General features: G+C 33.7%; 3 protein-coding genes across 5 annotated transcripts in view; all 3 read left to right on the top strand.

Annotated features, from left to right (window-relative positions):
• The first annotated feature begins 195 nt into the window (after positions 1-195).
• On the top strand, positions 196-2484 carry LOC143045493 (glutathione peroxidase-like). Its single transcript, XM_076218041.1, has 3 exons — positions 196-511; positions 1030-1173; positions 2019-2484. Exons 1-3 carry the CDS (start codon positions 209-211, stop codon positions 2205-2207), a joined length of 636 nt encoding a protein of 211 aa, XP_076074156.1. The 5' UTR covers positions 196-208; the 3' UTR covers positions 2208-2484.
• Positions 2485-10519: 8035 nt separating this feature from the next.
• Positions 10520-12632, top strand: LOC143045494 (glutathione peroxidase-like). Its single transcript, XM_076218042.1, has 3 exons — positions 10520-10849; positions 11319-11462; positions 12181-12632. Exons 1-3 carry the CDS (start codon positions 10547-10549, stop codon positions 12367-12369), a joined length of 636 nt encoding a protein of 211 aa, XP_076074157.1. The 5' UTR covers positions 10520-10546; the 3' UTR covers positions 12370-12632.
• A 4465-nt stretch (positions 12633-17097) lies between these two features.
• Positions 17098-18214, top strand: part of LOC143045495 (polycystin-1-like) — a 43825-nt gene continuing 42708 nt past the window's right edge. For all 3 annotated transcript variants that reach the window (XM_076218044.1, XM_076218046.1, XM_076218045.1), the window contains exon 1: positions 17098-17225. In XM_076218044.1, coding sequence (XP_076074159.1) covers positions 17190-17225 — 36 coding nt within the window. In that variant the 5' untranslated portion in view covers positions 17098-17189. The remainder of the gene's footprint in view (positions 17226-18214) is intronic.

Here is an 18214-nt window from a genome sequence, read left to right on the forward strand (position 1 = left end):
CAGTATTTTTCAGAATTAGATATACATCTTTATTTATTCCTCGTGACTTATAAAATTTTGTGTATCGTCATGTCATGCTGAAATCAGCCGTTAACAAAATCACATAATAAGTAAATACGGTTATCAATTACATGACATTGAAATTGATAAAATGTTATCATATATTTTAAGTATTGTAATTAACTATTACTGTAGACTAACAGTAGGAATGATGGGGACAAGACGGTCCCTGGTGGCAGCTAGCCTTCTTGGCTGTCTAGCAGTAGTGGCAGGGGTATTTACAGAATGTGAACCAACTACTGGCAGTATCTACGATTTTACAGCGATGAACATTTTGCAGACAAAGAACATCAGTTTGTCGCAATACAATAACCAAGTAGTGGTCATCACAAACGTGGCGACATACTGAGGGTTAACAGCCTCCCATTATACTGGGTTTAATGCACTAAAGAGCAAGTTTGAGAACCAATCGTTTGAGATTTTGGCTTTTCCTTGCAACGATTTCGAACTTGTAAGTACTTTTTGTGTATTTGATATGCTATAAATTACTGAAAATTGACTAAGATCTTTTGATAATAACATGTGCTTTCATTTCGTACAAAAATAAAAAAGACTTCAATTTTTGTATTTTCAGATTATCTAAAAAAAAATAACAAACCTCTGTTATGTATTCACATTTTAAATCTGAAAGTTGAACTTTAAACACAAAACGTTGGCAGACAGAAATTGTACAGATGAAAGTAGTATTATAATTCCACCTAAGCAAACTCACCATTAAGGTGAATTGTTTGCATGTTGCATTGGTTTAACATTTTTTTTTATACGAAATGGACGTATCTGACGCAACCAAATAATTCGACCCAAACTCCGAAGCAGTGGTTAGTTTGTGCACAAAGGTAATACTTGAAATGGTTTCATGTTCTACCCGGCTTACAAGCAAACTAACCTCATATGTTTTGGAGTTATTCACAGCCAAATAAGTTGTAAAAATACTTGGTATAGCTAAATCTGTGATTTATTTCTTTTCAGCAACAACCAGAAGATACAGGAACCGAAATATTGAACGGAATAAAATATGTCCGTCCCGGGAATGGATACGTTCCGAAGTTCCAGATGTTTTGGAAGGTTGATGTTAATGGTGCCAAAGAACACCCGCTTTATACGTTCTTGAAGGTATATACACTATTTCAATTTGTGTCGTAAAATAATAAAAGGGCGTACGACGTTGGTATGGCTTGTCTTACTTATAATTTATCATTCATGCTAAACGTTGTCGAAAATTAATAAATAAACTGCAACAATAAACTTTAGCTAAGAACGAAAAGTAGTGTGATTATTAATGAGGCGTTAAGCAAAGACCTCAGTCAGAGGAAACAAAAGAATAGGGACTTTTCAAGGAAATCATTCATAAGAGCAAGATTGCACCATAACATGAGGCAAATATAATCATAATAAATACCAGGATTATATTTTTTTACACATACAAGACGCACCAAACCACTTATATAAAGAAAACATCACGGTAAAACAATGTTTTAAGCTGGGGGAGTTTTTTTTTTTTTTTTTGGGGGGGGTCTTGTGGTAAGGTAACCATGCTTGTCAGAATGATAACGACAAAACTTCCAAGATGACAGCTTGAACTCTCACATTAACAACTCTTGGTTCAGTAGATAAGCAGCAAAGTATGATATTATTACTAAAATCCATCTAGAAAGCAGAACCTTAGAACTATTCATAAACAGAGGCAATGGGAATGATGCTTCATTAAACGGAATTACTAATGTGTGAAGTTATACAATGATGCAAATAAATTTGTATCTCTATCTTCCAAAGAAAACCTGCTGGAAAAGGGTTTTGGGGATAAATAAAGTATGTTTCATACATATCAGACGAAGCGGCGGTAGGATGACAAGTACATTTGGTTCCCGATAATATATGAAAAATTGCTATCGTCAAACGTTATTGTTTTAATACTGATGTAATGGTTTGAATGATGATTTTCATTTTATCTTTTATAGAAATACTGCCCTCCAGTGACAGACAAATTTGAGGACAGTTTGTTCTACTCTCCACTGAAGAACGAAGATGTTCGATGGAACTATGAACAATTTGTAATCGACAAGAATGGCAAACCTGTCTTGCGATATGACACTGGAACACAGCCAATGTCATATGCTGATGTTATACAAAAATACATCAATATGTAAAGTTATATTGTATCAGTTGATTATGTTATTATTTCATATTTTTTCTGTTGTTTTAGAATGTATGATTTGTGTTAATGTCATTGGTGTGGAAGAAAGTGTGAAACAGCTCCATGAAATCTACGAGTGAAGTTGTGGAAATGTACAACCCATATGTGAGAGTCAAGTGCATTGCTCTTTATATGTAGGTGTATGATCTTCTGACACCTTTGATATTACTGCAATGAAACATTTATAATACAACAAATTTATGCAATATGATTAAATATCAACTTGTCGATGTTTGGTTTTGTCACTAGAAAACGGGTTAATTACTATCTGAGACCACATAATAAATATTTCAGGCTTTTAATCAACTGACATTGCAAAAAGTAAAATCACAAACATACTGAACTTAGAGGAAGATCTAATCGGAAAGTCAATAATCACATGGCAAAATCAAATAACAAAACACATCAAAAAGGAATGGACAAGAACTGTCATATTCCTGGCTTGGTACAGGCATTTCAAATGTAGAACATGGTGGATTTAACCTGGTTTTATAGCACTAAAGCTCTTACTTTGATGACTGTCAAATTCCGTTATATTTACAATGATGCGTGAACTAAACAGACATAATAAATAAGATATTGAAAATATGGGTACAGCAGTCAACAAAACACAAAAACATCTATCTACAAACACATTCATTGATTCGCGTTTGCCAGATTCCATAATTATACCCTACGCAACAAACGTGCGAAGGGTATACTCATTTTTACCTGTCCGTCCGTCAGTCCTGTTCTTGTCATCGCAACTCCTCTGAAACCACACAGCAGAATTTCATGGATTTTTTTATTTATTGAGGAAATAACATGTTAATAAGCATATCCACAAGAAATGTTTTATCAGATGGCTTTTGTAGAGTTATGAGTATTTGAACTTGGGAATCTGGTGAGATTATGTTTGTCCAGTGAACACGTGGAGGCGTGTGGCATGTCAGCGTGTTTAATTTATCTTACAGTGATTGATTGAAGCGTTTTGTAGGATGACCGTTTGCCACTGACATATCATATACAACAGGTGATTTTATATAGGTTGCCTTGCTCGCCTTTTTTAGCTGCTTCTTCTGCCTTTTAAGCTGGACTATCCATGTATGTTCTTCAGCTCAGTCCAGAGTCCGGGATTTGGAATCCCCCTTTTTTGGACGATCAATGCATTTAAATGGGGACATGTAGTTGGAACCTCCCTTTTGTCCTGGGTAGGAACCATCCTTCTTTTTAAAATGGCTGGATCCGCCCCTGTCTCTGGTCAGTTCCATTCTATTGACATTGTTGTGTATTCGACTATATTCATGTTGGTATCTTTCATTAAGACGTTGTTACTTTGCCTTGTGCAACTGATTCTTTGTATTTCTCCTGATAATAATATTGTCCCATGTTTTAGGTGTTATCCAATTTTTATGTTTCTGTTTTTGTTTAAATCCAATAGATTCCTCTGCACTTTTAGTAAATATGTAACACTCAGAAACGTGTCCTTCCCCCCAAACGTGTCCGATTCCCCCAAACATGTCTAGTTGAAAACTGCGCCAAAGCGTGTCATTTGTATAAACGCCCAAACGTGTCCATTTCTCAACTAACCCCCAAACGTGTCCAATACCCAAAACGTGTCCATATCAAGCGTTATTTGGTTATTGCTATTTCATTAACGTATACTAATTTTACCATTTCATTAAAAATATACATAAGCACGTTAGTACTTTTTCAAAACGGAAGAATTAAACTGGCTTAAAGTGGGGGCGTCATTTCGGCTATTTCGTTTGTAAATTGTAAGCAAACATGTTGAGTTAAACAGTACAGTTAACGGGTCAAAGTGTCCCTTTCTCTGCGCGTTAAAACTTTAATGTTCTCTCTAATTATGCATGAAATACTGACAACTGGACAATTCGCAATCAAGAGTCTAAAGTTAATTTATTCAGTAGAACTACTGAAAAAAAAACAACATTAAAACTTGTATGTTTTCTCTAATTTGCATGAAATACTTGCAACTGGACAATATACAACCAGCAGTCTAGAGTTTATCTTAACAAAAGAACAGTAAAAACATTAAAACATGTATGTTAAAATGTAAAAAAAAACAAAAAAAAAACAGGTAGCCCATGTTCTCTCTAAATAGAACTGCAAAAACATTAAAACTTGTATGTTCTCTCTAAATATGCATGACATACTTGCAACTGGACAATACGCGATCATCATAGGATATAGGAAGCAGTCAAATAAAGGTTAATGATGATCACCCGAGTATTTTGGCCATTAAAGATAATATTCCTGATCTTGATCAAAACAATTTTACCTTTTCCCCTATTGATCAAGACTTTGTTGAGAAACGTATACGTAAAATTAATGTTAAAAAAGCCACTGGTATAGATGGCATCTCACCTAAATTACTGCATTTTGCTAAACCTGCTATTGTAAAACCCCTTACTGATATTGTTAATTTGTCATTATCATCATCGACCTTCCCTGACCGTCTTAAGGAAGCTCAAGTTGCACCTATTCACAAAAAGAATAGTGTTTTAGAAAAAGGAAATTATAGACCGGTAAGTGTATTACCGGCTATTTCTAAAATTTTTGAAAATGCCATAGAAGTACAATTAGTACAGTACTTTGATAAAATCTTCAGTCCATTTTTGGCAGCTTTTAGATCTGGTTTTGGATGTCAGTCAACTTTATTAAGAGTGATTGAAGATTGGAAATTAGCCTTAGATCAAAATAAATACCTTGCAGCTATCCTTATGGACTTGTCCAAAGCATTTGACTGTCTACCCCATGACTTACTGCTACTGAAACTAAAAGCTTATGGTCTATCCAAATCCTCACTTGATATGTTATATAGTTATTTAACAAAAAGAAAACAATGTGTGAAAGTAAACCAAAATTTAAGTGGTATGCTTGACATATTTAAAGGGGTACCACAAGGCTCTATCCTTGGACCCATCCTATTTAATATTTTTATTAACGATTTGTTCTTTTTTGTAAAAAATTGTTCTTTATATAACTATGCTGATGACAATACTTTGTCAAAGTCTGGAAATTCCTTACAAGATGTAATTTCTGCTCTTGAGGAAGACAGCAATCATTTAATACAGTGGTTTTCTTCCAATAAAATGCAGGCCAACCCAGAGAAATTTCAAGCTATCTCTCTTGGCAAAAAAACACATGATAAAAAGATTGTGTTTGACTTGAATGGTATTTCTATATCATGTGAGGATGAGGTGAAACTTCTTGGAGTTACAATTGATTTTAAATTAAACTTTAATTTACACATTTCAAATATTTGTAAAAAGGCTGCAAGGCAATTAAATGTTTTGAAAAGAATTGGGAAACATCTAAACAAACTGAGTAAGCTTACAATTTACTACTCTTTTATTATGTCTAATTTCAGTTACTGCCCTTTGACTTGGCATTTCTGTGGGGAACAAAATACCAGAAAAATAGAAAAAATACAAGAACGAGCGCTTCGATTTATTTATGAAGACCATCTGAGCTCATACGAAACACTCCTACAGATTTCGAACCTTCCATCATTAAAAACTCGTAGAATGCGCTCAATTGCCTTGGAGACCTTTAAAATAATTAATAAAAAATGTCCTTTATTTATTCAAGATTTAGTTGTAATAAAAAACAATTCATATAATTTCAGGTATGTAAACACTGCTGAGGTACCTAGACCTAGAACCTCCAGTTATGGTAAAAGATCTTTTAGATTTGAGGCAGCACAAGTATGGAACTCACTTCCTAATGAGGCTAGACTCATGACTTCTTTTGACCAGTTTAGGAATTACATAAATTCCTGGTGTGGGGGTCAAAAATGCTTCTGCAGTTCATGTCGTTTCCATCCAGTGCTGTCTCAAAGCTGAAATTTCTTTCTTTCTTTTTATAATGGCCTTTTGCTCTGCTTTTTATGCATTTTTTAAATATATATCTGCCATTAAATGCTAGTGCTTATTTTTATTTATTTATTGTTTGTATGCTTTTAGTTTGTTATATTTTATGATCGTCAAGTGATTTGTTGATTCCCCCGCTTCAATGCACATAGAGGCGCTTGCCACATGAGCTTTGACTCTGGAGGCTCACAAATCAAATAGAAGTTTGCTTTATTATATTGCATGTTTTATTTGGTAGTATTTGCATGATGCTGCATGATTTTTATTGTGATAGTCGGTTAAAGAGCTCACCAGAGCTCATGTTTTCTCTGTTATAATGTATATATATGCCGACTCTAAATAAAATTTACTTACTTACTTACTTATCAGTTTAAAGTTTAGTTTAAAGTTAATGTGTACGGTACAACTGTAAAAACATTAAAACTTGCAAAACTAGTATGCGCTCTAAATATGCATAAAGTACTTGCAACTGGACAATACGTAATCAACATTCTAAAGTTTATTTATACACTTCAAAATAAATTTGCATTTAAAACCGGCGTTGATCACATAACAGTAATATTCATAAAAAAAAAAGAATCTATAAAACTTATGCATGAAATATTTGGCACTGGACGTTATGTTTCTTATCGTGTGTCTTTAGTGATGGTGGAAACCTAAAATTTATTAAAAACCCGGATTACAAGTTTACAATTTGATGGGATTTTGAAATACACACAAACTATTGACAAAAGTAAAAAAAAATACTGTTAAAACCCCGCAATGCAATATTCGAATAAATATAAAAGGCATCATCGGAGTTTATAAGTACAAAATAATTAACAAAGTTAACGATTAATTCAACTCCAGAACTATTTATATGTTCGCTCTAAACGAATATGAAATACTTGCAAATGGACAATAAACAACTGCAGTCAAAGTTACTTAATAATAACAGATTAATTTTGCAATTATTATAATCATTAAAAACCTACATCGAACTAACTTAATCTGATAAATGACATCTTCTTCACGTGTGTCTCCCATCATAGAATTGCCGTAAACGTTATCAGCGATTTTATTTAAGAGATACATGTAAAAGCGCTAAAAGACGTGAAACGTTTTGGCGTTAAATATTGGACACGTTTTGGCGAATAACAATTATCGGACACGTTTGGGGGTTATGAAATCGGACACGTTTGGGAAATATTGTACATTTCGGACACGTTTAGGGAGAAAAGACACGTTTGGGAGAATCGGACACGTTTGGGGGGAAGGACACGTTTGGGAGTGTTACAAATATCTCAGAGATTTTCAACCATTTGTCATCAATTGTTTCTGTGTCTTCTTCATCATTTAAGTTTTTTAATAGTCTGTATCTATTTCTTATGAAGGTTGTATATTCTTTTCTTACGTTGCTTTCTTTCTACTTTTCTATGTCAAACTGCTTCCGAGATCTTGTGTTCTTTCCATTAGCCCTGAGTTTGAGTTTAATGTCAGCTGTTACCAAACGGTGATCACTTCCAACATCAGCTCCTCTTTTGATTTCAACATCAAACAGGGATCGTTTCCACATTCCATTTATCATGATGTGATCTAGTTGGTTCTTGTCTCGTTGGTTAGGAGAGCACCATGTCAATTTATGAATGTTTCTATGAGGAAAAATTGTCCCTCCTATTACATAGTTGTTAGTGGTTCATAGTTCTGCTAGTTTTTCACCATTCTCATATTACCACATCCATGGTTTGCCATAGCTCTTTCAAAGTGGGTGTTACTTGATCCAAATTTGACATTCATATCTCCCATGATGATTTTGATGTCATGTTTTGGTGATTGTCTATTTCCTGTTGAAGTTGTCCATAAAATGCGTCTTTGTTCTCCTTGCTGGAATCATTTGTTGGAGCGTAACATTGCAGTATAGTCATGTTGACTTGTCTCCCTTTTAACCTTGCCATAATCAGCCTACTATTTATTGGTTTCCATTCCATTAGATATTTCGCCTTTCCTTTCTTCAAAATAATTGCTACTCCTTCATGATGTTGCCCATCACTTCTTCCAGAGTAGAGTGTAGTTTCTCCAGTTCTTGTTGTTAGTCTCCCAGAGTATGTTCATCTGCTTTCGCTTATGCCTAAAATATGAAGTTTGTAACGTCACACTTCAGATGTAATTTCTGCAAGTTTACCAGCAGAGTGCATTGTACGGACATTCCAGATCCCAATTCTAGTTTTAGTTTTGGCTGTGTTAAGGGCCTCCAGATTCTTGTTGGTAGTTTCCTCTCGACTTCACTGCCAACAGTCATACTTGCGCCACTGTTGCTTTGGAGGCTCTTCTCCACAATTGTAGATAAATTCTTCGTTACTGTTTCTGTAACATAACTTTTTTTACAAGTTAGGTTTGTTAGCCCTAAGCTCAACCTCTTACATTTTCTGTCAGGCTTTCCGTCCCTTAGACGATTGCTGTTACTGAGCTAACTATCTCCATCTACCCGGATTTCCTGGGCTAGGTTTGCAGGCATCAAAGCGTGACCACACACCGGTGGGCCTGCATGCCGTGCATCTAGGGGCCCAGTCTCCTCCAAGACCCTGTGGTTCTGCCTGGGATCGTATAATACCCAGTTTACGTCTGCCACCTCGAGAAGGATTCCATATCTGGCCACATTGGGTTTACTGCATGAGAGGCTATAACTGGAAGGGAAGACTTACGCATTCGGCTTCCCTTTCACAGCAAGCTGCTATCCAGTGGTAAGGCTGAAAGCGAAAGTGACAGGCACAAACGCAACAACACACACACAGTACGCATCATACAATCATTCCAGGAGACATATGGAACTATAAGCATTATATCAACTATACTTGTATGGAATTATTGAAAAATGTACATGTCCAATTGTATGTTAAGGATGTTAATTTTGATGCATGCCTTTTTATGCTTCTTCGTTTCATTTGTTGTTTTTATAGTGATTAAGATGATAACACAATGTTGACTGCTGTACCCCTATTTTTGACATTTTTGCCTGTTGTGTCTGTTTGTTGTGTTCACGCATCAGTGACAATATAATGGAATTTGATGCGACTGTCATACAAGTGAGAGGTTTAGCTAGCTATAAAACCAGGTTCAATCCACCATTTTCTACATAACAAAATGCCTGTACCAAGTCAGGAATATGACAGTTGTTATCCATTCGTTTGATGTGTTTGAACTTTTGATTTTACTATTTGATTGGGGACTTTCCTTTTTGAATTTTCCTTGGAGTTCAGTATTTTTGTGATTTTACTTTTTTCTAAGGTTTCATCTGACCTTGACATCCATTTCATGGTTCATTGGACATGATAGGTTTTTAGGGGTTATTTCTCAGACGGTTTCCGTCTAAAATGAAAGTGGCCGCATTCGTGTTCATTCATAATAATGAAATGTAAGTTGTATTTGATGATAATACATAACATATATAAAGGTTGAGGATGAACACGGATGCGGCCACTTTCATTTTTGACAAAAACTATATGAAAAGTGACGTTTTATGGAATATTTGATAGATTTTTCATATTAAAGCTTGAATCGGAGCGTTTTTAATGACTTAATCAGTTAAAATCTTTTACATAAACTAATTGAATCAATTTAAATAGACACTTAGTGTTTAAAAAGTGTCCAAATTCTTTCGTTCGATGAACCTGAAATTTGAGGTCAAAATCGGCCCTTACCGGACCTTCTCCTTTACCAAAGTTGACTCTTTAATAAAAGACCACGTTATTCCTTCTGTATCCTAATCAAGCAGGATAAAGAGTTAGAAGTTGACTAATATGAGGGTAATGTATCATGGGAAGAGCTAGTTTAAATCACCCCCGCTGAATCTATATTTTCATAATTTTGGTGTATGCATTTAATTTGAATTTTTGGGGAAATGTTATGGTATTTAATGTTACGTCTTGTTTTATTCTATCATTTCAAATACAAGGAATCAAATTCACAACTTCTCAGATGGAATTTAATGACAATTGGTCAACAGAGTGATATCATAATGCAATAACTTCAAGATCTTTCAGTTAATGTTCCCTTCTTTGCATAACAGAAAATAACTCTCGACGATTAAAGGAGAAATTACCATTTATGTTACAATCTCTGGTTGGTCCGTACTCAAAATAGAAATAATCAAACATCTGCATGAATAGTTACAGCTGTACAAAATAACAAACAAAATAAAACAGACATTTTTTTTTTTAATTTCATAAAAATATTGCATTCGAAAAATTAGAATTATGAAAAACATTAACCCGTGATTTATAAAATTTTGTGAATTACCATATCATGCTGAAATCAGCAGTTATTAAAATAACAAAAACTAGTAAATACGGTTATCAGAAACGTGACATAAGATAATGATAAAATTTATCATATATAAGTCTTAATTGTGGTTATCGTTTTCTGTAGACCGTGTGAAAATATGAGGGGAACAAGACGGTCCTTGGTGGCAGCTGGCCTTCTAGGCTGTCTAGCGGTAGTAGCAGGTGTATTTACAGAATGTAAACCGGCTACAGGCAGTATATACGATTTTGCAGCGACGGACATTTTACAAACAAAGAACATCAGTTTATCGCAATACAGAAACCAAGTAGTGGTCATCACAAACGTGGCGACCTACTGAGGTTTAACAGCTTCCCATTACATTGGGTACAATGCACTAAAGAGCAAGTTTGATGGCAAATCCTTTGAGATTTTGGCTTTTCCTTGCAACGATTTCTATCTTGTAAGTACTATTGTTTTTTATGCTTTTCATTTAAAATTGGCTATAATATATTCTAGAAATTAAAAAAAAAATCCTCCAAGTTAAGTTGACATTGCTATTTTAGCAATTGCTTGAGTTTTCCGTTAGATACATTGTTCCTGACTTAGCCGTACTCTTGTGGTCTAAGACTTTATCATGAAGATGTTCCTTTTAGATACTTTGTGTTTCAAAAAACGCAATACAATCTAGACATATGAGTGGAATACTCTCTCAAAAGCGCCTTTCTAGGTTTACCTCCATCGATTACGCCCAAACCTTTTCATTCGTAAGTTAAGGATGAATCTATATGTAATGTTTCATTGGTTTTATGGTTTACCTAAAAAATTCAAACACACTAATTCATATACTTTTAATAAATTTGTTTTATTCACAATCAAGTAAGCTTTAAATTTTATGATATTCTTTAATATGTAATTTATATCTATTTTAGCTTCAACCAGAAGATACAGGAACCGAAATATTGAACGGAATTAAATATGTCCGTCCCGGGAATGGATTCGTTCCAAAGTTTCCCGTGTTTTGGAAAGTTGACGTAAATGGAGCCAAAGAACATCCACTCTTTACTTTCTTAAAGGTAAATACATATATCTACACTATTTTCATTGCTGCCACCAAAACAATAAAAGTGCATACGAATATGACATTTTGTATCTTGTGCATAATTTATCGCCTATGATAAGCTTCTTCCAAAACAAATAAATCAATTACAGCAACAAACATAAGCAAAATAAAGCATCCATTGAGATTGTAAATGAGGCTTTTAGCAAAGGTCAAAGTCCTGAACCAAAGTTAAAAATATACGAAGAACACAAAACATGTTGCCATTCTTGTTTCTTTCATTCTTATTAAGAGGCTCAAAAAATAAAACGGGGTTTTGGATATACACAGTATGTTTCATAGTTTCATACAAAGAAGTCAAAGTTTTGACGATATTTAGTACGTGCATGCTTGGTTTCCAACTGTTTGTGAAAAAATCTTTTTAGACAAACGTAATGAATATGTTGGAAATAAAAAGATAAACAAAAATTAGCATTTCAATGGTGTTAATTGGAAGATTTTTTTGTTGAAATCTGAATTGCGTTTTTAACTTCCTACATAAGGAAATATCATCTATTGATATAATTGGTGTAATGCATACTTTTCTACTCTTTAAGAATACTCTGAGTATAGTTTCCTATCCTGATGAGAACGCATACCATTTATATTCTAATTTAATCAAATTTCTCCTGTAACTTATTACCTATTATGTCAAAATCTTCTACCAATGAATACTCTAATTCAATATTTTATAGAAATACTGCCCACCAGTATCCGATGAATTTGAAGACGGGTTGTTCTACTCACCAAAGAAGAACGAAGACGTCCGATGGAACTATGAACAATTTATTATCGACAAAAATGGCAAACCAGTCATGAGATATGACAGTGATACACTCCCATTGTCATATGCTGATGTCATACAAAAATACATCAATATGTAACTTTTGATAATTTGAATATTTTATATTTGTTGTGTTGTATTAAATTGTATGATTTGTGTTAATGTCTTAGGTGTGGAAGAAAGTGTGAAACAACTCCATGAAATCTACGAGTGAAGTTGTGGAAATGTACAACCCATATGTGAGAGTCAAGTGCATTGCTCTTCATGTATGGGTGTATGATCTTCTGACACCTGTGACTTTTCTACAATGAAACATTTATAATACAACACTCTTGTGCAATATCATTAAATATTAACTATTAATATATTTGTGTTTTGTCTCAGGCATTTTAATTGTTGAAATATTTTAAGACTATGATGGAAGCTGGATCATAAGCGCACTGTGAACAGGTTCTACCTACTTCTTTAACCACATGAGAAATATGTCAGTTGGTTTTATCAGCTGAAATTACAAGCTCATGATTACCTGTCAATTTCTATTGAATTAACTTTCAATTTTATATTGTTTCAAGTTATTATTTTAATTAATTTTAGTATACCGTTTGTACTATTCTGATCGTTCGCTATAATCATGGTTGATTTGCGCAGTATAGACATACCACTGGACTAGTATATATTTGTTTAGGGGCCAGCTGAAGGACGCCTCCGGGTGCGGGAATTTCTCGCTACATTGAAGATCTGTTGGTGACCCTCTGCTGTTGTTTTTTATTTGGTCGGGTTGTTGTCTCTTTGACACATTCCCCATTTTCATTCTCAATTTTACGTCTAGAAAAAAAAAACAAATTAGTGGGAAATTATTTAATTGAATGCTGACTGCTTAATGTCCAACGGCAAATAAAACTTGCGAGTCAGGACAACACTGTTTGAGCAAGACATCAATAGATATACCTTGGATTATAATGGACTGAAAAAAGGGTAGCAATTACCTCAGTTATAGAGTAGATTTGATAATTAAACAATAGTGTATATCAAATAAATCAATATAAAAATAAAGATATTTCGTATGATTCCCACGGGGTGAACTATCCACCGGCGACCAAAGGACGAGCAAATTAAGGCCACATGTACCGTCTTCAACAATGAGCAAAACAAATACCGAATAATTAGCGATAAAAGGACCCGGTGACAAAATGTGAAACCATCCAAAAGAGAAAACAAACATCCTTATATACATTAAAAGCAATAAAAAAGTAAAGCCAACTATTAGTATGGCAGATAACGACCAACGAAAAACCATGCTCCTAAACCAGTACAGGCTCATTAAGAATTTTTGCGGGGTTGACATGTTTGTAAGCGCTCGACCTTACACGTAACATGTACAGTTGTGTTACAACACCAAGCTCTCAATATTCAGATGGAAACTCATCCAGTAGACACGAAGAATTAAACTTAATATACCGATCTCAGAGAGAATGGAAACGGTGATTGTGTCAAAGAGACAACAACCCGACCAAAGAGCAGAACACAACACATAAAGCACAATGGGTGTTCAATGCGAGAAATTTCCGCATCTGGAGTCAGCTTCAGTTGCCCGCTAAACATAAATGTATACTTGTTCAATGAAATGGATGCCATGCTTAAAATATTCCAGATTTTTTTTGTCTTGGCAAAATTAAATTTTTAAATTAAATTGAGAAAATTAAATTTCTTCTTTGTCCATCAACCTCAAATGAAATAGAAGGCTTAGGGTACTTTTTTAACCAGGCATTAGAACTGAGGACAGGGGACTCTTGATTTATTTATATACATATAAAGATAGATTGTTTTGCTTTTTAACTTTTACATAGGATATGGGATATGGTTTCCTAACGTTTTTAGTATATTTGCATTCACATAGTGTTTATATGTTTTTGCATGTTGATTATCTCACAAATCTTAAAATGATTTATATATCAAACTCTGAGATCCATATGAATAGCAATTTAGGACAAAAAGTAATAATTGATTACATTAAAACAGTGTAAATGTACTAGACTAAAAAATATATTCATTTATCATCAGTCTTCTTTTAAGTACAAATATTTGTCTTAGTGATCCTTCGCAATACAAAAGGCATCGTATAGAACAATGGCCAGGTAAAGTTAAAGAGCAAATATTTCTAACCAATTGAAATACTATAATAAGTATTAATGCTAATTATGAAATTCAGTAATGATTTTAATATAACCTGAAATGTTGACGATATTTACCTGATTCAGGTAACAATAAATGTTTCATTAATCAATAATACTTTAATTGTTATGTTCCGCAGATTGATTTTTACATTATGTTCTAAAGCATCACCAGTATTGACAACTTTAGCTCTATGGAATGGCGGATTTAGTTAGGATCATAATTACCATTTTTATTCGATTTAACCATTTGAGTGCGATTTTCATTTCATTAACTTGTGTTTGTTGCCAAGATACATGTGTTCGATTTATGCCTGAAGTTATATTATCTACATTCCGACTGGTATTAAACATTATAACTTCTAACATCAAAGATCATGCCATGCGTCATCAGTTTCAAATAATTGGAGTTGGTCCAAAACATTGACTTTTAGTTTCAAAAACAATTGTTTGTCACAGAAATTCAATATATGTACTTAGTTTTTAGAATACTGTTCTTATCTAAATCCTATACGCCCGAGTTCAAAACTCAAGAATGTTAAGTCGATTTTAGACACATCCTTTAATATTTTAGGAGCTCGAGCTTGCTTCACGCAGCATCTGTATATTTTTTTAATTTCTCATTGTCACAAATCACGCAATTCATGTAGCTGTCCTTGAAGACAAACTCTAGAAAAAATAGCGTATGCATGAGCATCACACTTATGAAGGTATTGTGTGCTGACAATTGATTATCCAATTTCGACATCGACGTTACTTAAAAAAAACGAACTTTATCTTCTCTCAATTTTGGTGACTCCTAAAGTTTTCAAACAATATACAATTGTTGAGTTTGTCGATTTTCCAACAGGCCTATTTCAAAACAACTTTTATCTGTATACTAGCAACAAAAACAAACGCCAACATACATAGAAACGAACTATTTGATAACACCTGCCATATTCCTGACTTGGTACAGAACATTTAAAGAAATACATGTTGGTTTGAACCTGGTTTAATGGCTAGCCAAACCTCCCACATTATGTGAATTATAGAAAAGCCAATGAAGTATTAAAATACATTTAAAATTCTATGCGACTGTTATACAAGTTGGAAGTTTAGCTAGCTATAAAACTAGGTTTTATAAATTAATTCACTATTTCATAAATATGGTCTGTACCAAGTCAGAAATATGGCAGTTGTTCTCCATTCTTTTCATTGGTTTGAGCTTTTGGTTTTGTCTTTTGACACGGGACTTTTTGTTTAAAAATTCCTTCGAGTTTCATATTATTTTTTTTATACATTCATAAATCAAGGACCATTTTATTGTGCAAATATTTAGAGATTTGACTTTGCCATGCTTTTCATAAGTTTTCTTCAATAATAATTTAAAAATTAAAAAGAATAATACTTCGATTATGCTTGAAAAGGAGAGTGAACTACGGAGATACACAATATGTCGCATATCGCTATAGTGATAGTCAAAGCTCATTCTGAATCTTTGACCAAATAGTTTCATGAATCTCATATTTAATTTCTAATTCGTTATATTTTAGAACTTGCTTTTTAAAAGAACATTTTTTTGGGAACTCCCTGCAATCCCGTTTTATAATTTTAATCTGGAATTTGTTTGACTCAGGTTTTATGTATGAAAATATCATTAACCTACACCACTGCATAAAGTTTACGGGTGTTACAGCCGATTTCATTGAGTGTGCAGCCAAAGGTAATATCTTTGTTTAGCTTGCTTGCAAACTGAACCGTGAAGTAATTGTTAGGTTAGGTAAACTACCCTCCTTTAAGAGTAGACTAGTCTGACAGATAACCAATCTATCTGTCAGTTGGACTAGGCTACTTCGAAACGAGGGTAGTATACCTGACCTAATAATAACTTCACAGTTCAGCTAACAAGCAAGCTACCCAAAGATATTACCTTTGGCTACACACTCAATGAAATCAGCTGTAAACAAAAGTCAATGATTACATTTATTTATATTAGAAGGCAAATTTCTACAGATAAAGCTATCTAAAGCAATACCATAATCGACAGATGAGTCTGGTATAAATTATAACTTATCGATTGACATTTAATTTTCTCATCGTAAACTTTCCATTTTCATGCAGCAACATCAAATCAGTGCTTGCATAGGGAATATATATCACTTGATTGATACGGTTTTCCATAGTAATCTCTCTTTTCAGTATTCCCTAAAAGTATATCTAATCATTTCTGATTGCTGATGCCCTCATTTCTAAAGTAAACGACTAACTAGGGGATGTTCATCTGTTATTACGTCACTTTTGGGAAACATATAATCAACATGAACATTGGTCTGCTTTTGTCTGTTTTGTCTGTTTTTGCTGTTATAGTCTATTTTTGATAATACAGGAAGGACATTTGAATGAATATATAACATAATACATGATCATATTTTAAAAACACTTTGCGATGGTTTTAATGAATTAGTTTATTCGTTTCATCAATTCCAATACAAACAATATTTAAATTGAAATATGGATTTGTTGTATATTATTTAGCCCAGTTCCGTTTCAGTTGGCATTTCTGCGTAAAAGCAGCGGACCAGAATTAAAATATCGATAGCGCTATTGAAATGACATAGAGAAAATATAGATTTAATACAATAGTATTGACAGAGTGGTGTTTTGATGGTGGTTCTTATTGGCTGTTTAATTGATCAAGTATTTCATGTTGAAAAACCAGGATTGATTTTACCTAGCAGAAACCACATTTACATTGGAATGACCAGACATGAAAAATAAATTAGGAATTTACTTATTAATATTTGTAAGTATTTATTTCTCATCAATGATAAAATTCTCCTATGCCATAAATGAAAACGCTTTACTGTTATAAAGTTTCACTGTACATTATTTTTCGTTTTAATGTTAAGAATTTAAAAAAAAACTTGAAATATATCCGTTAAATGAAAAGTTTGTGTTTTTGTCAAATATTTTCAAGTTTCAAAGTAATATGTCTAAAACGAAAATGAAATTCATTAACATACAAAAAAATGTGTTTTTTTTTCAAATGATTATCATACTTATTTCCACAAATTCAGTAATATACATGCAACAAACTCCGCCACATTCTGTATGTATGTCCCTGTCCCAAGTCAGGAGTCTGTGATTCAGTGGTTGTCGTTTGTTTATGTGTTACATATTTGTTTTTCGTTCATTTTTTGTACATTAATTAGGTCGTTGGTTTTCTCGTTTGAATTGTTTTACAATGTCTTTCGGTGCCTTTTGTGGCTGACTTTGCGGTATGGGCTTTTCTCGTTGTTGAAGGCCGTACGGTGACCTGTGGTTGTTGATTGCTGTGTCATTTTGGTTTCTTGTGGAGAGTTGTCTCATTGGCAATCGTACCACATTTTCTTTTTTATAAATGCAACTAATATACCGACATATTTTTCATTGTTGAAGAGGACCTTTAGACCCATTGTCAGGATGCCTCTGTGGGGTTATTTTGGGGACTTCAGTAGTTAACATTAAATCTAAATCTCGACTCTAATAGTATAACAGTACTATTTGTTTTCAGAGGGTTGATGTAGAGAGCTAACTTCCTAATTATGGGTTTTAATTCACCATGCCGGTATTGGTTTGATTTTAATTTTCCAGTGGTTTGTTCTTGGTCGACTCTAAATGTCTAAATGTGCTCGACATATATAGATTAGACTGTTGGTTTCCCGTTTGAATTGTTTTACACTAGTATTTTTGGGCCCTTTATAGCTTGCTGTTCGGTGTGAGCCAAGGCTCCGTGTTGAAGGCCTTACCTTG

The sequence above is a fragment of the Mytilus galloprovincialis genome, chromosome 9 (genome assembly GCF_965363235.1).
Source record: "Mytilus galloprovincialis chromosome 9, xbMytGall1.hap1.1, whole genome shotgun sequence".
Classification (NCBI taxonomy): domain Eukaryota; kingdom Metazoa; phylum Mollusca; class Bivalvia; order Mytilida; family Mytilidae; genus Mytilus; species Mytilus galloprovincialis.